The sequence below is a fragment of the Capra hircus genome, chromosome 2 (genome assembly GCF_001704415.2).
Source record: "Capra hircus breed San Clemente chromosome 2, ASM170441v1, whole genome shotgun sequence".
In the NCBI taxonomy this organism is placed as follows: Eukaryota; Metazoa; Chordata; class Mammalia; order Artiodactyla; family Bovidae; genus Capra; species Capra hircus.
In genome coordinates, this window is record NC_030809.1 from 104,472,597 (window position 1) to 104,496,337 (window position 23,741).

At 37.8% G+C, this 23,741-nt stretch overlaps 1 protein-coding gene across 6 annotated transcripts in view; it reads right to left on the minus strand.

Moving 5' to 3' along the window:
- Positions 1 to 23,741, minus strand: part of GRB14 (growth factor receptor bound protein 14) — a 125,955-nt gene that overhangs the window by 25,104 nt on the left and 77,110 nt on the right. For all 6 annotated transcript variants that reach the window (XM_018063930.1, XM_018063892.1, XM_018063912.1 and 3 more), the window contains 3 exons: positions 22,942 to 23,098; positions 3,889 to 4,010; positions 1,989 to 2,063 (listed from right to left, as the gene is read on the minus strand). In XM_018063930.1, coding sequence (XP_017919419.1) covers positions 1,989 to 2,063; positions 3,889 to 4,010; positions 22,942 to 23,098 — 354 coding nt within the window. The remainder of the gene's footprint in view (positions 1 to 1,988; positions 2,064 to 3,888; positions 4,011 to 22,941; positions 23,099 to 23,741) is intronic.

A 23,741-nucleotide genomic window follows, 5' to 3' on the forward strand; every position in this document is an offset into this window, starting at 1 on the left:
CGGGGGTCCTGGGGCACTATCTCCACTGCAATTCACCCTAACATTTCATGGGGTGTCTGTGAAAACCCACTAGCATATAAGTAGCTTTTGGAGAAATCTCGAGAGCAATCATATCTCTAAAATATTTTGAAGCAAAAAATGAAATACAACCTATTAAAAATAAAAAGCCCACAGAAAAGAAATCTGTGATCCTCAGTGTATTTACCAATATATTCAAATATTAATATATTCAAAGCAATATCTATGCTGGAACTATTAAAAGTTTTCTTCATTAAAGATGAGAGAATATTGAGTGGATTCGAGGATGCCTGCTGTTTAGATCAAACAGCGACCATTATAAAGATACTGCTTACCATTAGCCTGTTAACAAGTATTGTATCAAACATAAAATACCTGAAACCTTTTATTGTACTGCAAATGTCTTGGGAAAATGGTCACCTAAAGCCATAGCTAATTTGGAAGAAATGCCCAACAGATGCAAAACTAAGGAAATGTTAAATACTTAGTATTCTTAACTCAGCTATTTCATATTTCAATCAGTTATTTCCATCATAGATAGTATTTCATTGAATTGCTAAATATTTTATCACAAATAGGATTAAGGGCATTTATTATAAAAGTTAATAATAAATATCTGTTTGTAAAGGGTCTACAATTTACTGGAAATTTTGACTTTTTCAAACACTAACATAGTCTTTAAATATGTCACAGAACAAAAACTCTGCAAATTTCCTTTTGTGATACACTTAAAATCCTTTGACAATTGTCCAAAACTGGAAAGAATAATATAGCGATGGTGTCTTTATTGACTTAGGGAACTCTTTATCTAGATTTTGTTTTTTCCTATTCTTTTCCAACTTTATCTGCATCAAAAATTAGTAATTTAAGACATAACATCCAAAATCTGGACATATATAAATATGGATCTGACTAAATAGTCATTTCTCCAAAGAAGACATACAGATGGCACATGAAAAGGCACTCACCATCGCTTATTATTAGAGAAATGTAAATCAAATCTACAATGAGGTATCACCTCACACTGGCCAGAATGGCCATCATTAAAAAGTAAACAAATAATAAATGCTGGAGAGTGTGTGGAGAAAAGGGGACCCTCCTACACTGTTAGTAGGAATGCAAATTGGTACAGCCATTATGGAGAACATTATGAAGATTCCTTAAAAAACTAAAAATAGATCTAAAAATAGAACTAAAAATACGATCTTGTAAGCCCATTCTTAGGCTTATATCCAGAGAAAACCATAATTGGAAAAGATACATGCCTCCCAATGTTCATGGATGCACTATTTACAATAGCCAAGACATGGAAGCAACCTAAATGTCCACTGACAGATGAATGAAGATGTGATATATTTACATAATGGAATGTGGAATATTACTCAGCCATAAAAAGCAGGAAATAATGCCATTTTAAGCAACATGAATGGACCTAGAGATTTTCATACTAAAAAGTGAAGTATGCCAGACAGAGAAAGATGAATAACATATAATATTGCTTATATGTATAATCCTAAAAAAGAAATAATATAAATGAACTTATATACAAAACAGAAACAGATCCACAGACATAGAAAACAAACTTATGGTTACCAAAGGGGAAGGCAGAGGATAAATTAAGAATTTGGAAACAACATATACATACTACTATACATAAAATAGGTAACTAATAAAGACCTACAGGGACCTATACTCAATATTTTGTAATAGCCTATAAAAAAATCTTTAAAAATAGATATATATGTATGTATAACTGAATCACTTTGCTGCACACCTGAAACTAACAGAACACTGTAAATCAATTATACTTCAATAAAAACAGAAAATTTTTAGTCTCATAAAAAAAGGGGGGGCATTGAAATGCAAGATGAGTATATCTACTTATAAAATTAGATAAATAAATAAATATGGACCTTACACTTTCCCTTTATTATTTATTACTTACATATTTTATTGAAAATATATTTTACCTGCAAAATCTGTGTGGGGGATATTTCACCATTGGTTTCAGTTGCAAAAGACACCATATGCTCTGGAAAAAAATACTAACGAAAAGATACATGTTACATTCTCCCAAAAGCCATGCCAGAAAAGAGGGAACTATGACCAACAGAGTAATCTAAAGCAAAAGCTCTTAAATCAGCGTTTTGAAAACTCACCCAAAGCACTTTTTAAAATGCCAGTCCCTGACTGTAACCAATACACAGGTGCCTTAACGAGAGGGTAGGAGCACAGCCCAAACATTAGGCAGACACTCTCAGGGGGTGCCGACACACGAAAACCCATGTGCCTCCGGTTACAAAACACTGCCCTCAGGCTGCTCGTGTGTGAGCGCCCATGCCTTGTCCCAGAGTCCTGCAGCCACTCAAGCAGGCACAGAAGGGCTATTTTATAAACTCAAGTAGTAAACAGAAGCAAAGTATCTACCCAAGGTCACAGCCACAGTATAAAGCAAACAGGACTTGACTAGAGGGTCAGGTTGCTAACAGGACAGTTTTTTCCACCTACCGTTTTCCCAAACCTATTTAATCATAAAATTCACCCAGAAAAAGCTGTTTAAAATAGGAATTCCCAGGCCTCAATCCTGGAGTGTCTCATTCAGTAGGTCAGGGTAGATCTGGATCCTGTATTTTTAATAAGCACTATCCCCTCCCCCAGGAAACTTTTATGATCAGGCAAGTTTGGAAAATTATATGCCACTATAGTTCCTCTAGGACAGGATTTTTGAACAGTAGCTCTATTAACATTGTCTAATAACACTGTGCTGGGGGGACTATTCTGTACATTGCAGTATGCTTAGAGCATCCCTGGCCTCCACCACTAGCAGCCCCGCTTCTCAGTATGACAACCAAAAAGGTCTTCAGACATTATTATCAATCACTCTCAGTTGAGAACCACTACTCTAAGTCTACAAAATGAATCTATAGCCTTGTTTAAATAAAAAAAAAAATAGATAAACCAAAAATGAGCACTAAATCATGTCTTTAATGATGACTTTTAAATTTCTTGCTTTTAATAAAGATTCACAACAAGAAAACAGTTTCCTTTTAAATTCTATTTAATTTTTATTGGGACTCTAATTTTATTCGTCAAAGATCATCCCATTATGTTTCTATTAATAGGTTCAAATAAAGAGAATGTAAGAGGCCTTTCTGGGTTTGAAAATATTCTATTATGGTGTGTATCATATATTTTTCATTAAGTACATCATTTCAATCCAATTATCCAAAACTTAATGTAAAAATATGCTACTGCTGCAAAGACAAAAACAATTTAAAATAATGAGCCCAGAGGCTATTCTGACTTCTCTAGATCACTAGCCTTCATTAGTATGTGACATACATTTATTTTCTTTTAAAAAGAACTATAATGAAAGTAGTATTTACTAGATAATGGGCTGGTATTTATCTCATTTCTTCTTAGCTCAGTAATTATTGCACTGAAAACAAAATAATTTGGAACAGCAAGATGCTTGTCAATCTAAACTTCTGGTTAAGTTTCAATACTCCCAACAAACATCAATCTGTTTTTCCTTTCTAATTTATCTTAATATCCTAAGTTCTGCAAAAAGACTTAAACCATAGTATCTTGGAACCCGCTTGGGAGATATCTAATAATTCATTCCCCAAATCAAATGTAGTTTTATTTTTCTTAAAAGGCAAGAAAAAAAAGCAACAGTTCCCCAAAACTACGTATATGAACTTCTGTGAGCATGTCGACTATAAGTTTAAACAACTAGAATTCTTACCAACAATTTACCAAGTACAGAATTGTACTTTATCTATAGTGTACTTTTTCCTCACATAAAATAAAATAAAATGTAACTAAACTCATTTATTTTCCATAACTATTAATTGGGATTTCACTTACCATTGGGTTTTTAAAGAATTCATATTTGGCATAATTTTTTCTAAAGTATAGCTTATTTTCTTCTTCCATTCCCCAGTTAGATAGCACTTCAATCACCAGCTCGTGGTCTTCTATTGTTCTTTCTGTAAAGAATGTTCCAGTGAGCATGTCAACAAATAGATGGATGGATGGATGGATGGATGAATAGACAGAAAGATGGACAGGTAGGTAAACAAATATATATATGGACATATATATCCATACAAATATATAAAATATATTATGTATGTATCTTTATTAAACATAGCCAATTTAAACTCAATTCTGAAATAGCCAGAATGATAAAATTTTCATCAATTTTGAATTTGCAATGTTGATTTTACACCAAAGCAGTTTGTAACCCAAAGAGAAAAATGACATAAAATATCACAATGCACTTTTCACTAATTCTCAATCTCCTTTTACTGCTATGTAAATTATAAGTTTGTAATAAGCCTGCATTAAGACTATGAGAGCTATTATTTTTCTCTAACTCATCATGGTGCCAAAAATTAAAATATTTGCCTCAAGGTTGAACGATTCATCCCATTAAGAGATGAAAAATTTTGACAGGTTCAGTATGCATTTAAGAATCATAATCTGGATAGCGGAGAAAAATTAAAATAAATGCTTTAAAAAAGAAACTTTTAATTCAAGGATATACACTTTTAGAAATTAAGAAACTTAATTTTTTGTGGTACTTTTTATTTTCAAAACTAATGTTCAGGCAGTTTGTATTAACAAAGAAGATAATCAGGCAGGGTGGGAAGGCACTTAGGCGGAAAGGAACTTAAATGAAAAAAGCAATGGCATCTTTAAAGAGGTGAACATAACATGCAAAATTTCTGTTTTAAAAAGAAACTGATGTTCACAGTGGTACTAGTCATAATAGCCCCAAACTGGAAACTATCTAAATGCCTATCAATGTGAGAATGAATAAGTAAATTGTGTAAAGGACACAGTGGAATATACACTACACAGCACACAGTTGTATGGATGAATTCCACAAACATATTAGTAAATCAAAGAAGTCAGACACAAAGAGTAATATTCTACTTTTATAAGTTTGACACAAACACAATAGATCTACAGTGTTAGAAATCAAGGTGACGGGTACAGTGCGTGAGTGTGCAGGGGTGTGAGGGAACCACTGGGTGAAGGAGATATTCTGTTTCTTAATTTGGGTGTTAGATACTCAGGTACATATAACACAACATCTGAGAATCCATCAAGTTGTCTATATTTGTTCTCTTCTGGTAAGGTGTGTCACACTTCAACAAAAGGGTAAAGAAAAGTGACTATGAAATTATTAATGCAAAATGGAGAAGAGTCAAATAAGAAATACAGAAATCCTCGATTTTTTTTTTTAGGTGCTTCATGGACCTTTTTGAAAAGAATCTCTCAGAAATTCAACACTTAGTAATAATCTATGACCTACAACACCCAAACCCTTGAAAGCAATGTCATAGTTAAACAGAAGCTTATGCATCTGAAAGGAAGTTCTTGTAAGAGCACTCAATGCATATGGATGAGTTGGAGCTAAGTGCGTATCAGTACTCTGGGTTCTGTGCCTAACTTTGACCGTTCTTTCTCTGTTTCATTGGCTAGCTCTGGTAGCTCCTACTCTCCAAAGATGCAGTCCTTGGCTCGGACTCTTTTCTTTCCCTGCTCTCAACTAGTTCACTCTCCCTCCTCTTCAGCTATAAAGTTTGTCTGTCAAGTTCCTTGAATTGAAATCTCCACCTGCAGTTGCTTTCACTGGCACTTCAATCCCAACTGTAGACTTTCCACCACTTCAAACATAGTCTGTCTAAAACCAAAGTTCCGAAGGGTAGTTCCTCAAAATATTACACAATTCCAGCAATTCCACTTCTGAGTACATGACCAAAGGAAGTGAAAATAAGGAGTGAAACTGGTACTTGTGTATCAGTGTTCACTGTAACATCATTCACAGTAGCCAGAAAGTAAAAACATCCACACGCCCATCAACAAACGAAAGGGATAAACAAAGCGTAGCAAAGACATACAGTGGAATATTTAGCCTTAAAAAGAATGAAATCCCTACAACATGGATGAACCTTTTTTTTTCATTTAAATTTTATTTTACTTATTCATTTAATATATATTTTGAGCACTAAAAAAATGCAAGATAATGTTTTAAACATAGAAGTATAAAGATAGATAACAAAGAGTCTTTACCATGAAGGAAATTCTAAGGAGATTGGACACTGTAAAAATTAATCAACAGAAATCTCAATTCAAATAGAATGAGGAAACCAGAAGGGGGAGCACTACTGAGCTCACAAAGGGAAAAACAAGACTGTCTGCCTGGCAAGAGCTCAGCCACTGAGAGACTGCAATCTCAGCCAATGAGAAACCACTATACTTAGAACTTTGTTTTCTGTTTGTTTGTTTGTTTCTTTTTTAAATTTAAATTTATTTATTTTAATTGGAGGCTAATTACTTTACAATATTGTATTGGTTTTGCCAAACATCAACATGAATCCACCACGGGTGTACACGTGTTCCCCATCCTGATGAACCTTAAAGATATTATGCTATATAAAATAAGACAGACACAAAAGAATAGATACTATATGATTCCATTTACATGCTGTACCTAGAACAGACAAATTCATAGAGACAGAAATATAATGGTGGTTGCCAAGGACCAGGGTCAGCGAGGAATGAGGAGTTATTGTTGAATGGGTTCAGGGTTTCATTATGGGAAGACAAAAATGTTCTAGAGATGGACAGGGGTGCTGACTGCACAACAATATAAATGTATATAATTCCAGTGAACAGTAAAATGGATAAAATGATAAATTTTATGTTATACATGTTTTCCCAAAAGTTGCTGAAAAAATTAAAAAACTAAAAGTATCTTCCTTTTTCTCTCTCAAAGTGCTTTTTGTTAAATTCTGCTAGGTCTCTTACACCTCCACGTCCTCTCCAATATCTTCCACTGCTGTTACCCCAGACATTAGACTATTCCTCCAAGTTTCTCACACAACCAACAACTCCTCACCCCCATTATTACTATTCCAATTTAGACCTTAGCCTTTTCCTAACTAATCTCCAAACTGCTGTTTTCTCATTCTTCCAATACAACCTGGACCTTTCTATCATAGGAAACCTCATAATACATTTGCATCAACGTGACCACTGCTCAAAAACTCATCTACTTCCTACTTGTCATGAGACAAATCCATATAATCTGGCAGTTTTCACTTGTTCATTCATCTATCCATTAACAAATATTTATTGAAGGCCTACCATGTGTCAGACATGCATCTTGGAGCTTGGAATTTTGTAGTCAACAAGACAGTAAGTAAGAAATCATTGCCTTATGGGGCTCCTATTCTAATGTGAAGACATGAAAAAAAATCTAATGTAAATCTTAAATGGTGGCAATAAACACTATAGAGAAAAATGGATTGGGGAAGAGGGAGAGAGGAGGGAACAGGGGAAAGAAATTCATTTTCTAAAGCTTGTCAAGGGACTTCCCTGGTAGTACAGTGGTTAAGAACCCACCTGCCAATGCAGTGCACATGGGTTTGATTCCTGATCCAGCACGATTCCACATGCCACTGAGCAACTAAGCCAGTACCCCTCAACTACCGAGCCTATGTGCCTAGAGCCCAGCTTCTCAACAAGAAAAGCCACTGCAGTGAGAAGCCTGTGCCCTGCAACTAGTGAGCAGCCTCCACTTGCTGCAATTAGAGAAAGTCCATGCAGCAACAAAGACCCAGCACAGCCAGAAATAAATAACTAAAAAAAATGTTTAATAATAAAGATTACCAAGGAAGGCCTTATTGAGAAGGTAATGTTTAAACAAAAATCCAAAGGAAAAAGAAGGCATGAGCCAAGCAGCTATTGAAAGGAAGAACTAGAAGAGACCCCTTGAGGCAAAAACCAAGGCTGGCATGTTTGAAGTAGGGCAAGGAGGCTAAGGTAGCTAAAGCTGAGTGAGCAAAGGGGAGGGGAGTACCAGGAGGAGAGCTCAGGGAAGTAAAGGTGATGAGCTGGGGCAACTGGAGAAAGCCATGCAGGTCAGAATAAGGATCTGGCTTTTCCTGAGTTAGATGAGAAGTCATTTTGAACAGGAATACTACAAGCTGACCCCTGTTTTCACCGGATGACACCAGATGCTGAGTGGAGAACTGATTTCACAAGGCTTAAGGGTAGAAGCCAGAAGCCCATCTAGGAGAATACTGCAATTAACAAGGGGAGATGACCCGGCTTGGATGAGAGTGGAGCGGTAAGAAGACGTGTAAGAAGCAAGCAGGATCTGGATGTGTTCTGAAGGCAGAGCCAATAGGATCTGCCGACAAACTGGATGTGGAGTGAAAGAGAGGGGCCAGTTAAGGAAGACACCAAGATTCTTCATTTAAGCATTTAGAAGGACCGCCTCCATTAAAGAGCTAGGAAGACTGTAAGAGAAGCAGTTTGAGGGGAGATCCAGCAGTCACTCAGATATCGAGTGAGAAGTTGCACCTCTGCTAATCTTCATTAGCCTTACTTGTGTCTACTTCTCACACAACCCCAGCTGATATTTTCAATCTTATGAAGCACAGGTTCACATTATTAAACATACTATGTGCTAAGTGCTGTATCTGTATTCACTGCAACTACAGTGGGAGAAAATTGCAAGATATTAAGCAAGAGGTCTGCCTATTTGTTTTATCAACTGTGTTTAATTGTACTCATCACCTATTGTTACCATTAGGAAAACAGCACATGATCTGCCCCGAAGATAAACTATGCAGAGAGGAAAAATGACAAAGGTGCACTTTCTTTAGTTTTGACCTTCAAATTAGACTTTATCAATCTTTGACAAATATAATCACTGGGAGAATAATGGGCTTCCTTGATAGCTCAGTTGGTTAAGAATCCACCTGCAATGTAGGAGACTCCAGTTTGACTCCTGGGTCAGGAAGATCCCCTGGAGAAGGGATAGGCTACCCACTTCAGTATTCTGAGGCTTTCCTTAGAGTTCAGCTGGTAAAGAATCTGCCCACAATGTGGGAGACCTGGGTTCAATCCCTGGGTTGGGAAGATCCCCTGAAGAAGGGAAAGGCTACCCACTCCAGTATTCTGGCCTGGAGAATTCCATGGACTATATAGTCCATGGGGTCACAAAGAGTTGGACCTGACTGAGTGACTTTTATTTTCACTTTCAGGGAGAATAATGGCCAGCCGATCCTCCACTGCCCCATGCAGGGATGCACCCTCTGTCATCTGGGAAATTATCTTGGATTAAGGGATTAGTGGAGGAAAGGGTAGAGTGGAGACTGAGAGGGAGATGGAGAGTAAGTGGATGGCTTAGGTCCCAGCGACCCTATACTCTGCCCTTCCTAGAACTAGGACCCTTTCATGGTGAGGAGTGGATGGTGATAAAACCCCATGTAAGTTTACTGGTGGTGTGTGGTTCAAACCAGAGAGAGCCTTGGGAGGCTTAGAGCCTCAAGTAGAAGTCCTGCATCTAACATGGCAGAAAAGCAATTAGCTAAGTGCAACCTTGAGGAAGATGAGTCCATAAGATTCAAGAATGAGAAAAGAACACTGCAGAATCAAGTCCCCCAAAAGGAGTGAGAAAGGGCTAAGAGAAGACCATGAACTTAGTGGGCTTTATAGTACAGGCAATAAGCTTGAGAGTAACAAGAGTTTCTAGACCATGAAGAGAAAAGTTGGATAGCAGTTAGATAAATACCCTTCCTGGGACTTAAATGCCCCACCAGAGTATTTGAAGAGTGAAAGTAGGTCTTTCAACAAAGAGGATCTTAAACCTGTATGTAACTTATGTATATAACCTGAACTGATTATTTACCACAAAAAGACAGAATAATTCATAAAGCAAACCAATAACAAAAGATTAAACTGTCATTAAGAGGTCAAGAGACTCATTCAGAAATTAATTCAAGCTATAGAAATAAAGCAAGTTACATCTCTTCATGTATAAACCTGAGAAAACATAGCTGTATTTAATTATTATATAATTTATTCTGCAGGAAGTTGAATAAAGACTTCAGGTCTTGATCTCTGGAACCTGTAAACATTATGCTATATGGCAAAGGATTTGCAGATATCATTGACTGAAAGATCCTGAGAAAAGTATCCAAGACTATACAAGTGGGCCTTAAATCCAAACACAAGTATCCTTTTAAGAGAGAGACAGAAGGAGATCTGACAGAGAAAGAAGAGGAAAGGACAACGTGACCCCAGAGGCAAAGACTCAAGTGATGTGATGTGACCACAAGCCAAACAATCGTGGTAGCTACCAGAAGCTGAAAGAGGCAAGGAACAGCCTCCCCATAAAGCCTCTGGGAAGTGTGTGGCCCTGCCAACATCTTGATTTCAGCCTAGCAAAATTAATTTAAGACTTCTTATCTCTAGAACCTTTAAAGATTACATTTTTTATTAGTTTAAGCCACCATCAAAGACAGAGGATGAGATGGCTGAATGGCATCACTGACTCAATAGACATGAGTTTGAGCAAGCTCCAGGAGATGGTGAAGAACAGGGAAGCCTGGCATGCTATACTCCATGGGATCGCGAAGTGTTGGGCACAACTGAGCGACTGAACAAGAATAAAGCCACCATGAATTTGTTACAGCAGCCTTAGGAAACTAAGAGGACAATCTATAAGGCCAAACTCTATTTCCATTTTACAGATAAGGAGTCTCCTGTTTAGAATAACAAGGGTCTCAGGATTTGAACAGCAGCCACATATCTGACCTCGAGTCTCTCCTCCTTCCTCTGCACAGCACTGTCTTGGCCTTCACTACAGTTCCCACTGGAAAGGCATCCCCTGTTTATAGCCTACTTGTTCTTTCTATATCAGCTCAAATCTCTCCTATGTTCTGGCAGTTCTCAGGACTCCATTGCCTCAAATTCTTTTATTTTGATATGTGTTCAATGACTATTTACTAATTAACTGAAAACAAACAACCACAGTTTGGGTATAAGGGAAATAATTTAATAGGCAATATTTCAATTATCAATCTTAACCTCACATAAAAGTAAATTATTTGAATTTGGGTTCTTTTCAAAAAAGAAAATAAAACAAAAAAGAGTGGAAAAACCAAGCTGCATTTGAACAGCTATGACAAACATGTCACACACACACACAAACTAGTGTAATATGGGTAGTCACCAAAAAAGCAACAGTCTAGCTGGGGTTTTGTTGGTTACACACATATGAAGCCCAACATACCAATCCAGAATGGAAAATTATGGGATATACTATTTGCAGAAAAGTTCATAGAGTGATAATACCAAATGCCAATTACTAGCATCAGGAAAATAGCCTGGTAATCTTAAGCAGAAAAAATGTCTTCAAATCAAGTGGGCAAAAACTAGAATATGTGGGAAAGCAAAAACATACTTCTGGTACTATTCTATTGAAAATTCAGAAAACATATAAAAAGCAAACAAAGGCCAGAGTATCAAGTGCAGCCATAGGTTTTTACCTCTTATACTCTTCTGGTAATGGAGACAAAACTTACTTATTATAGAATCTTTTTTAAATGATATTAAATAATTTGCTTACATTTATACATCACAGTCCCCATTTAGATGTGCCATTATATATACCATCTCCCAAACAATGCTCATTATGTTAAAGGATGAATGCTATAATACCCAAAGACCCTAAAAGGTCTAAGTGATTATCAGCTAATCACATCTTACAGAAAATTTGTATTTTTTAAAAATGTAGAAATCAAACTAATTACAGATCTTAATAGTGAGAAGTTCAAGAGGATACAAGATGCCTAGATGGATTACTTTGAGAGGAAAAGAAAAACACTTAAAGGGGAGGTGAAAAGTGGCCGAAGACCAGCTTTGTTTTGCCAAGGCCTATTCATAAAGTAAGACGTCATCACCAACACCCAAGAAAGGGAAAACAAAACAAAAGGCTTGTCTAGATGGCTTCCAATAAACTTTCTGTTGACTCTTCTTCTGTAGTCCCATTACAAAGCCAAGCAGACTTTAACCAACTGAGCAATCCTAGTAAATAACTTATATTGTTTAAATAGCAAAAGAGATGTACTAATTCTATCTTTAGAGGCTCTTTGCTGTAAATGTTTGAAAACACTATATTATGAGCTATCATCCAGGAGGAACTCAGATACTTGCTGAGTTATCATTTGAGAAATGACTCCAGGTAAAATCCACATAAATTCAATGTGGTTTTTTTAAAAACCTCACTTTTAAAACTTCATAAATTCATCTACAATATTATATTAAGATATATTATTACAACTTCACAGGGACTTCCCTGGGGGCCCAGTGTCAGGACTCCATGCTTCCACCGCAGAGGCCATGGGCTCCATCCCCGGTCAGGAAGCAGGAGGCTGCAACCGGCGCTGCACGGCAGAAAAAAAGAAAAATGCCACAAAACCTTCACAGACACAAGTCGATTTAAAATACTTTCTGAAGAATTTTTCAGGCATTGTAAAATGAATTTGTTATAATGATAAAATTCTATTCTTAAGTAGGTAGAAAAATAGGAGAGAAGCCATCTTAAGTCACTTCAAACAGCAACCAAAAGGAGGGGAAAAAAAGCCCCTGGAAAGAATGAAAAAAAAGCTGTCTTAAAAACAAAAGCTTCATATCACTAAGTTTTATTTTTGCCTCTGATAAATCAGTGATGTCTTATGGTAACAGACTGAAATATTACTGAATAGTGATAACTACACATAATTCTGTTTTCTATTTAATTTTCAGAAAATTTTTCTTTAAAAAAAAAAGGGAAGAAAGAAGTTCCTTCTGAAACTGTTTATTTAACTTCAAAGTCTTTTTAAAAAACCTCAATCCTCCCAGAATGGAAAGTGTTCACCTGTAACCTTCTGCCTGGACTTCTTCGCTGAATCTACTGAAAGTACCGCATGAGGATCAAATAGAAACCGAAGTCCCTACTCTTCTCATCACTAGATAAGAGAAGAAACAAAAGTGGCTTTTAGCTCTAATTCACCAGAAAACAATTCTTTGTATACCTTTGTTACAGGAAACTCCAGGAGACAAAAGGTCCTTGTACTTCTCTGTGCCAGCAAGAAACTACATACATTTTGTCAATCTTATTTTCAGATAAAAATGAACAGCATCTGAGCAAGCAAAACAGTAACTGGAGAAGCAAACAATAAAGCAAGGCTCAATTTCTAAAAGGTTCCTTAACCTAAGAAAACTACCTAATACCAATAAGATCCCCTAGAAAATTGTCACTGCCAGATTCAGCTTCCCAAGAGCAATAACAGGAAAATCTTGATGCTCAAGTCGATGAGTATTAAGGGTCTTGCGGATCATTCCTCAACAAAGCATAACAGCCCTCATATTAAGTCAGATTCAATGATCACAACTTGTATTATTCATAGAAAGCCTTATTTTTCCCCCAAAGTCTGCATATATATTATCTCAAGCTGACTGCAAATACTTTAAGAGTTTAGAAACAACTTCCACAAATTCTAAGTTATCCAATGCATCCTTTAAGGATGCAGAGTAAATTTCCACCTGGGCATGGCATGTCATGTGATTCCTCCAGCTCCTTTTTCGAATCTCTTCCTTCTATGCACTTTGTAATCTATCCTTTGAACTGCTTGTTTAGTACAGCTTAATTCAAAAGCCATTTATTTGTTTTAGACTCTAGGTTACAAAGATGCACTATATACACAGTTCCAAAATTGATGGGATTATAGATTAGATTTAATAATACAATCCGTATTAAGACAGTTGCAGAAAATGTTACAGCAGCATAGAAGACTGGTACTTGATCCAACTTGAAACTTCAGGAAGTTGTCTCAATCAAGTCTTTAAAAAAAATCTCTTAACAAGTTTTAAAAATTGTGTTTATTTTTCTTCCAGATTACTAAAATAATGTATTTCCATTACAGAAAATTTGAAAACAGACAACTCACAATCACAATCTATCTTTAAACTGTCAATTATGAATAAGAAATTAACATTACATTATATTCCCTTCTTGTCTTTTTCTTTGGGACAATGAGAGTTTACATGTATAGATTTTTCACATTTAGAAAACAATGTATATATAGATTTATAAACATATATGCAACATTTCCTAAATGACGCGAAAAGTACACACATTATTCAAACCACTGTTACAGTCTCACATTTGTTCATACTAGTCTTCAATGGAAAAACTGCAAAAACATGATTAAAAGCTACATAACATCATATTCTATAAATGTACTATAATTTATAACATCTCTCTATTATTATAGCATTAGGCTTTTTTTTTCATTAATTGATACTGTAAATAATCCTGCTTGAAACAGCCTTAAATCTGTTTCTTATCCAAATTTGCTTGCCTCCTGCACCCACCTATCTGGTACTTGTGGGAGAGTTGCCTGCCAGAACACAATTCACCTCTATCACTCCTAATCAGTTTTCATTCCAATCCCAAAGAAAGGCAATGCCAAAGAATGCTCAAACTACCACACAATTGCATTCATCTCACACGCTAGCAAAGTAACGATCAAAATTCTCCAAGCCAGGCTTCAACAGTATGTGAATTATGAACTTCCACATATTCAAGCTGGATTTAGAAAAGGCAGAGGAACCAGAGATAAAATTGCCAACACCTGCCGGATCACTGAAAAAGCAAGAGTTCCAGAAAAACATCTGCTTTTGCTTTATTGACTATGCCAAAGCCTTGCTTGTGTGTATCATTAAAAAACTGTGGAAAATTCTTAAAAAGATGTGAATACCAGACCACCTGACCTGCCTCCTGAGAAATCTGTATGCAGGTCAAGAAGCAACAGTTAGAACTGGACATGGAACAACAGACTGGTTCCAAATCAGGAAAGGAGTATGTCAAGGCTTTATACTGTCATCCTGCTTAAATGCCGGGCTGGATGAAGCACAAACTGGAATCAAGATTGCCTGGAGAAATAACAATAACCTCAGGTACGCAGAAGACACAACCCTTATGGCAGAAAGCGAAGAAGAACTAACGAAAGTGAAAGAGAGCGAAAAAGTTGGCTTAAAACTCAACATTCAGAAAACTAAGATCATGGCATCTGGTCCCATCACTTCATGGCAACCAGGTGGGGAAACAATGGAAACAGTGACAGACTTTATTTTCTAGGGCTCCAAAATCACTGCAGATGGTGACTGCAGATATGACTTGCTCCTTGGAAGAAAAACTATGACCAACCTAGACAGCATATTAAAAAGCAGAGACATGACTTTACCAACAAAGGTTCATCTAGTCAAAGCTATGGTTTTTCCAGTAATCAGGCATGAATGTGAGAGTTGGATTTTAAAGAAAGCTGAGCATCAAAGAATTGATGCTTTTGAACTGTGATCTTGGAGAAGACTCTTGAGAGTCCCTTGGACTGCAAGGAGATCCAACCAGTCCATCCTAAAGGAAATCAGTCCTGAATATTCATTGGAAGGACTGATGCTGAAGCTGAAACTCCAATACTTTGGCCACCTGATGTGAAGATTCATTGGAAAAGACCTTGGTGTTGGGAAAGATTGAAGGCGGGAGGAGAAGAGGACATCAGAGGATGAGATGGTTGGATGGCATCACCGATGTGATGGACATGAGTTTGAGTAGGCTCCAGGAGTTGGTGATGGACAGGGAGGCCTGGCATGCTGCAGTCCATGGGGTCGCAAAGAGTCAAACACAACTGAGCGACTGAACTGACTGACTCCTAGCACTTCCTGCATCACTCTGTTTTGGGGGCTGTGGGAGGTCTGTAATTTATTAAAAGATGTATGAGAAAAACTGGTGCCAGCAAGTATGCTGGTTGCCTCAAAAGAGCTTCTGAGCAGCCAAAGTCTGCACCTAGGCATATGGGAGAGGCAGGTGTGTGTCTCTACCTGCTGTCAAATGGAAAGGGCGACTCCACTTCATAAGGCAGAGTGTGGGATGCCTCCAACTGCTTTTCCATCTTTCTTCTCCCTGGACTACTGGCACCAGGTTAGCTGTCAGTCAGCCTGGACAGCTGAGGGGTTTCATCTTTGTTTTTATAGGAATTTTTAGCAAACGGCTAGCAGTTACCATTTGAAAGTGCCAGTCACTCAGTCGGCTCTTTGCGACCCCATGGACTGTAGCCTGCCAGGTTCCTCCGTCCTTGGGATTTCCCAGGCAAGAATACTAGAGTGGGTTGCAGTATCCTTCTCCAGGGAATCTTCCCACCCAGGGATGGAACCCCATCTCTTGCCTCTCCTGCATTGGCAGGCGGGTTCTTTACCACTAGCACTATGGGAGAGTTATTATACAGTTATACTTTATTGTCAATTTTAACTACCATTCCAAGTAAGCCTTGGAAGATGCATAGCAGTTAGCCAGGTAGAGATGGATGAGAAAGGACTTCCTGAGAATCTTAACAGCATGAGTAAGGAGACCGAGGAGGAGAAATGCAGGCAACTACAGGCAGTTGTCTAGTGTATAGACTCAGAGGAGAGGAAAAGACACAAGGCTGGAGACAGGAAGGGTAGTCAGGTCGCACATACTACAAGCCCTGCAAAGGACCTTGGGCCCAAACACAAGGTGAATCATGCCTGCGCTCAGATGGATAACTCTGGTATGATCAGAGGCAAGAGGAAGGACCAGCTGTAAGAAGAAAGGAATTCCTGAGAAGAGAGGTGACGAGACTTGCAGCCAGGCTATCAGAACACTGGAAAGGAAAAATCAGCTGGACCACGAGAGGCGGATTTGGTTAGGAGCACTCTCTGCTGCTCTAACATTCCATGAACCATGCTGCCTTAACCCTCGGGTCAGGGTCTTAGGAGAGACGCATGCACAAGTGTCCTAAAAGCTTTACAGCTATTTCTGCTGGTGATGAGGGTGGTCACAACTCTGATGGCTGATGGGTTCCAAACAGCACAGAAAGTACAAATACACATTAGTATCAGTGTCAAACATCCACACGTGTGCTACTTTTGCAAAAAAAAAAAAAAATGGAGTAGCTTCAAAGCAGGCTGTTGGGAAGGGTTCCCTCCCCACTGCTGTGTACTGCTTCAGTCTTAAACAGACCTCGTGGGTAGAGCTGCACACATGAAAGTGGTCTCATTAAAAGTCTCCAGTCATTCATTTTGCTTATGAAAGCCACTCTACAGTGATATTCAGAACAGAAATCTCAGCTTTCCCCAGCAATGACTCTAAAATACAATTAATGCCACTTCCCGAGGAGTCTATCGCTATGCGCTTGAGGTATTGTGTTAATTGCTGCTGCTTCATACCAGGAATCAGAATGGGAGCAAAGCAAACATGGATCCTATTAAGTTCCAGAAGACTTAAAACTGAAGTTTCTTTTTCCCCCACCCTCCTCTTATACAATGATTCTAAAAGCCAGGGACTCCATCTGGGGAACTGCAGTGACATCCAGTGGCTGTGAAGTAAAACACACCAGTTACAAAACGGTTTGTTTTATAATTAGAGAAGCGGGAGTATTTGTTGATTTCCTGATATTTGAAATCCAACGTCAATAAAGCTGTGCGTACATCTAGAAACTCATAATAACACAACCCCAAATCAGGCAAATCAGGGATCTGTAACAAGAGCAGGATGTTGGGCTGCCCTCCATGATTTACTCTGCCTGGGAAAATTCTCGGCAGTATATATTAATAGTTATGGACAGAGGTAATGAAATAATGATACTGCAGTCAAAGCTCCAAATGTCATATCACCATTCAAGACATGTATAAATTCAAGAACAAGTCATTTCCAAAACGATCCCCTTGCTCAACCAAAGTAAATAACTGGCTCTGCTATAAAGTGGACCAGGCTGGATCAGTTAGATTCCAGTAATTTCAGTACTACCTGGCTGAAGGGTTATATGAAAATGTTCTTGAGGTTTCAAAATTTCAATCTATATTTATAGCATGTATGACAGACGGATATGGAGAGTGAGAGAGAGAAACCAATTAAAGATTCCCCAAAAAATCTGCCTGATCTAATGGGGTGAAGAAAAAACAAACTTGCTTCCATGGAAAACATATACGCTTGAGAATTTGATTTGTGCAAGGTTTAACTCTAGGTCAGGTATTTTATCACCGATTCTTTGTATTCTTATATGTAAAATGGAGATGAAATTAATGTACCTTGCAGGGTTGCTATGAAGCTAAATACTGAGCGTCTGTCAAGATGAAAGTGAAGCCTCTAAGTAGGGGCCCTGCACACACAAGATGCACGTTGATAGTAGCTATCACACATATACATTCATATTAAAATAAAAAGAAGTTTTCTTTGCCACACCAACCGTCATTTTGAAAACAGACTTTGGATTCAACGCGTGCATGTGTGCTCCATCGCTTCAGTCATCTCCAGCTTTTTGTGATCCTCTGGACTGTTGCCCGCTAGGCTCCTCTGTCCGTAGGATTTCCCAGGCAACAATACCGAAGTAGGTTGCCATGCCCTCCTCAGGGGATCTTCCCAACCCAGGGACTGAACCCACATCTCCTGTGTCTCCAGCATTGTGGGCAGATTATTTACTGCTGACCCACCAGAGAAGTCCTTTGGATTCGATAACCCTACCATATTTTTAATGTCACGTGCTCCTCCTCCTGACCTCAGTAATCTGCGGTGTGCTTAAATGGATCAGAAACAACAACAGTAGCACATCTATTAACAACATAACATGTCTCTGGAACTTTCCTAAGCTTATCTGGGACATTAAAGTCAACTGGAGTGCAGAAAACTCCCAGCTGTCATGATCTCATAAGTCAAAATGTTTTTGCCTACAAGGTTTCAGGATCTCACAAACACTAAGCCTCATATGTGTGCAGACCATGACATGAAGATGGTATAATGTGACATGCATCACTAGCAGAAATGAGAGATGGGCAAGGACCAAGCCAGGAAACCACAGATAATTTGATGTAAACGCAAAATGAATTGCTTAGCCTCCAAATGGTTAAAACTTGCATTTGGGTCTTCTCAGTAGTAGACTTTAAGTCAGATCCTACCACTTTCTGACGCAAAAACCTCCAGTTACTTTTTGCCTTACTCACTGTAAAAGTTCAGTCCCCTCCATGGCCTGAGGGCCCCACAGAAGCTCCATGCAGTCCCTTTCCACCACCTTCCCGACTCCCTAAGCGCCCACCTCTCGGCTGCTTCCTGAACACAAGCAGGTTGCCAAGTCCAGGCCTTCCCTGTTTATGTTCCCTTCTTCCTGAACAATCTTCTTCCATTTAAGTGAAAGAGCTGCCCCTATCTGCTTCAATCTCCACCCAAACATCACACTGTCAGGGACACCTTCCCTGAGTTCCCTGCAGCCCTAGACTCCCTACCCCATTCTCTGCCTTCATTTCCCCCCCGTGCTAATCATTACTTAAGAGATTACACATTTTAATCATGTGTCTCTTGTCTTTCTCTTCCCATCAGAATGCAAGTTCATCGGGGCATTGCTTTTTGTCTATTGTGTTCCTACTGTACCCCCAGGATCCATATACAAAACAGGCTTGTGCAAATCAGTCAATCGACATTTGTTAAGCTATTGGAAGAAAGCAATCAGGAAAGGCAGAGGGGGCAGAGGGAGTTCCTAGTTTTTGTGGAATCTGCGAAGTGAAAAAAAAAAATGAAAATACTTAGGATTTTTTTTTTTAATGTACACATATATATAGAAAGGTAGTTTACACAGGTGAACACACAGGCGAGAGATAATGTCAAAATAGAGAAACTAAAGAAACATTTCAGTGTTGTTAAATTGTGGATAGCATTGCTTACTTCTTGACATCTTTATTTCTAAGTTATTGGCAGTGAGCCTAATTATTTTTGTACTAAAAATATTTTTAAAAAATAATAGACTATCCCTTCACCTTTAGAATTCTATACATTGAAAACCCAGTATTTCTATCAGAGAGAGGTCAACAGTGTCCCCTGAACAACATGCAGAGCTCACTAGCTGGTCAGCAAAGTTTCGGCAAATGGTTTATCCTTTGATTCTTTAAGTCAACAGGACGCAAAGATTTACAGTTCAATATATGAGTGCCTCACTCTACTCACAAAGGACATTGTCATCTGCACAGCATATTTAAGGGGGAAACACTCCATCTTACTTGTTTTCATTTTAACATGCAAATAGTAAAAATATTGCTTAATACCACTCTTAGGCTGAAAAGATATTGCAAGAGTATTTATAAGCTACATACTCACAAATACAATTCAAAAACACACTGGTTTTACTCTTCATGCTGAGAAAGACCCGAGCACCATAAAAGTTGTTTTTGTCACACTGTTAGATAAAGAGGTGGAAGAAACAAAAAGGAAAAAACTGTTCCTCAGGAGTTTATTCGGAAAGTCATTATCATCTAACATCCTAGTGTATCCTTACAGAAATAAAGCAGTAGATTTTTTTTTAAAGGAAGGGAAGGTGGTAAATCTAATACACATTAGTAATTCAATAGCATTAATGTCTGCAATTTTTCTACTGTATAAAGATATTATCTGAGTAAAAGCAAAGAGGATAAAAAAAAAAAAGAACACAATAAAGCTTTGGAACTCAATTTCTTTCTCATAAGCTTCGGCCTAATGCTTGGTTAATGAAACCATGAAACAATATTCTCACATCTTTGATTTTATTTCAGCAGTTTCCAGAAAATACAGTAATGGAGAAATATATTTCTATTCAGTGCCTAAAAGTTTAAATTTAGTATGTAGCTCAAATTAATTCTCAATGTTCCATTTTAAGCTTCTACATTAAAAGACTTGCACAAATCTTTTTATTCCTCATATAACCTGCAGTGGTCTCCATGAACACTGCTGCTTGATTTACAGAGTAGATTTTATTACTGAACTTCAAGCTCTTTGTTAGGGATAAATCATAGTGACTGTAACTGCAAAAGATGTTTAATGATTTTTAAAGTCTCTCAAAGAGAAAAAATGAAGAGTATAAAACACTTTTATTAGATATTATGTTAATTAAGAGCTACTTTGCTAAAAGCCATAAGTAAACAAAATAGTTTGGAATTATGGCACGTGCCTTTCTAAAGTCACCACCACATTCTAAGAGGTTAATGATCATAAATAGAAGTTAAATTAGTTACAAATGGCAAGGAAGAAAATATACATTGGGTTTTTTCTGGCCTATGAAAGTGAGACAGCAAGTCACATGGACCAGTATAGCATACCTGCAAGATTCGAGTTTTCCTGGCAGGTATAGGCTCAGTTGTGGAGATCAGCTGACATGTTATGGCCCATTAACTCTCAAACAGAGGGTGGAAGGGTGGGCTGGGGTTCAGAATCCCTGTGGGGACTATCCAAGCTTCTTTTCTGCAGGTTTCCCTCTGTCCTCTCCCAAGGTCTTGACACATCTTAGGACAGCAATCTTCAAACAGGAAGTACTACGGACACTTTCTGAATTATTTAGGGAATGCAAGGGACTTTAAATTAACCAATCACTTTCCAGAATTTTTTGAAGATGGATCCTCCTAGGAACCTAACTTTTCTGCCAACATCATCTCCATTGTACTTCATAAGACAAAGGCAAACTTCTCATCCAAACTGAACCTAGCTTTGGTACACTGCTCTGGAGCATAAACGTGTTTCCTTTGTTCTATGTATCAAACAAAGGAAAATGTTTATAATACTAGTAGCTAGCTATGCAAGAAAGTGAACAACTCTCATAGCTAGGTATAAAATTCTCAGTTCCTTAAACAAATTGAAGGAACAAACTGTGCTGTCACTGACCGATTATTTAAAATAATTTTGATGATTTACTACTAAGCTGTCTGATATATAATGCAAAGGAGTTGGTGGTAGGCTAAATAATAGATACCCACATCTTAATCCCTGGAACCTTCGAACGTTACCTTAAACGATAAAAAAAACAAAACAAAAGTTTGCACATATAATTGATTTAAGGATCTTGAAGTAAAGAGATTACCCTGGGTTATGCTGCATAAACCCTAAATGCTACTGTTCTTATAAGACAGTGACAGTGGGAGAGTGCACATGGAAAGAGAGAACACGGTGTGACTGTGGAGACAGAGAGTAGAGAGATGCAGCCGTAAGCCAGGCCATGCCAGCAGCCACAAGAAGCTAGACAAGACAAGAGATGAAGCCTCTTCGTGAACCTCCAGAAGAAGTTCATCCCTGAAGATACCTTGAATCCAACCCACTGATTCTAATTTCAGACTTCTGGCCTCCAGAATGGTAAGGGAATAAACTTCGGTTGTTTTAAGCCACCAAGTTTATGCTAATTTGTCACAGTAGCCAAGGGAAACTAATATAAAACTCTAAGAATCAAATGGCACTGTCCTAACAAACTCCTTCCTTTCTCATCTACCTATTGTGGGAATATCTGTAAAAATAAGAAAAGGGAGACAAAATTGTTGTTGAATTCTGTCCCATTCTAGCAGGAAAATGGAAATAGTTTATGAGTTTTTAAAAGGTTTGAGAGGAAAAGCCTCTACAAGTTCACAATACAGAGATGCATTTCCAACTGAAAATAAGACTATTTTTTATGTTTATGACTTTCAAATGTGAAGGAATTATTTATTTCTTTAAGAAAAATTTAGGGTATACACTCGCATAAAGTGAAACACCACTGTGGGTATTTCCCATGGCTGTGCTATAATTAATGCAAAATGTAGCCCACATTACAGCATATTTTACTAACCTCTCAAAAGTTTTCTTTGTGCTGCTGCTGCTACTGCTAAGTCGCTTCAGTCATCTGACTCTGTGTGACCCCATAGACGGCAGCCCACCAGGCTCCCCCATCCCTGGGATTCTCCAGGCAAGAACACTAAAAATTATTATGCAATGTATCTTTCCATCAACTTAGACTCTATGGTTTAGCTCCCAAATTTCCATAGATCATTATGGAAACAATGAGAGGTGGTAAATTTGTAATTCTATCTTAATTTCTATTCTTATTTTTTATTCTTATTCTTATAGTGCTACTTCATTTTTCTCTCAATCATCACCAACAAAAATTAAAAACAAAGAAAAGGATGATTCATAACTGTCCTCTGTCTTTCCATAAGTGAAGCAAACCTTTGCCATATGAGCAAAATTATAAAGGACAGAAAAGCAATGATATGACCATGATTTTGTGTCCTTACCTAGACCTACATGAGGCAGGTGCTCAAAAAGGGTCCAGCTGTGGTCATCAATGTAATGATTCTTCAGGATCAACAGCTGGCAAACATCTCGGGCAGTTATGTCACTGGGTACCTCTAAAGCTCTGCTGGTTTCATCTTCACTGTATACTTTAATTACCTGTGTATGTAGAAAAAGAAAAAAGAGCTAGAATAGTCTGTTTAAAATATCATTCTAATAAGTCATTGAACTTATTGGTTGAGTTAATTACAAATTCCTCATACAGTCTATTTTACATCTAATTTTCTTATATATGGAGCAAATGGTGCCCATCCAAGACTTGTTTATAACATGTCAAAGTCACTCTGTCCGACCACTTCCAATCTGTTAAGTCTGTAAACTTCAGGCCATTCAATGACCGTTCAATGTCATTTTCCACTACTCTGATCTACTAAAATGCTATTCACCTCTTATCAACATTTAAAATTGTCCATTCCATATTTTAATCTGTAAATAATTCAAGTAACACAGGTGATTTATTCTCAGATATACACAAGTTGTAATAGCAGCAAAGATTTCTCTATTTCAGCTTATAGGAACTTTGGCAAAGCTGGCTAGAGGCTCACAAAATCCTTTTTTCCTTTTCTTCCTTGCAAGTAGTTGTGTCCACAGGATTGAGATTTGCTCAATAGGATGTAAGTACATGCAATGTGACACTTCCAGGCCTAGTCCCTACAGCTGTCCCACATACTGTCCCCCATTCTCTTACACCACCTGCTCACTGAATGGAGATGATGACAAAGTCCTAAAGAGGAGAGCAGAG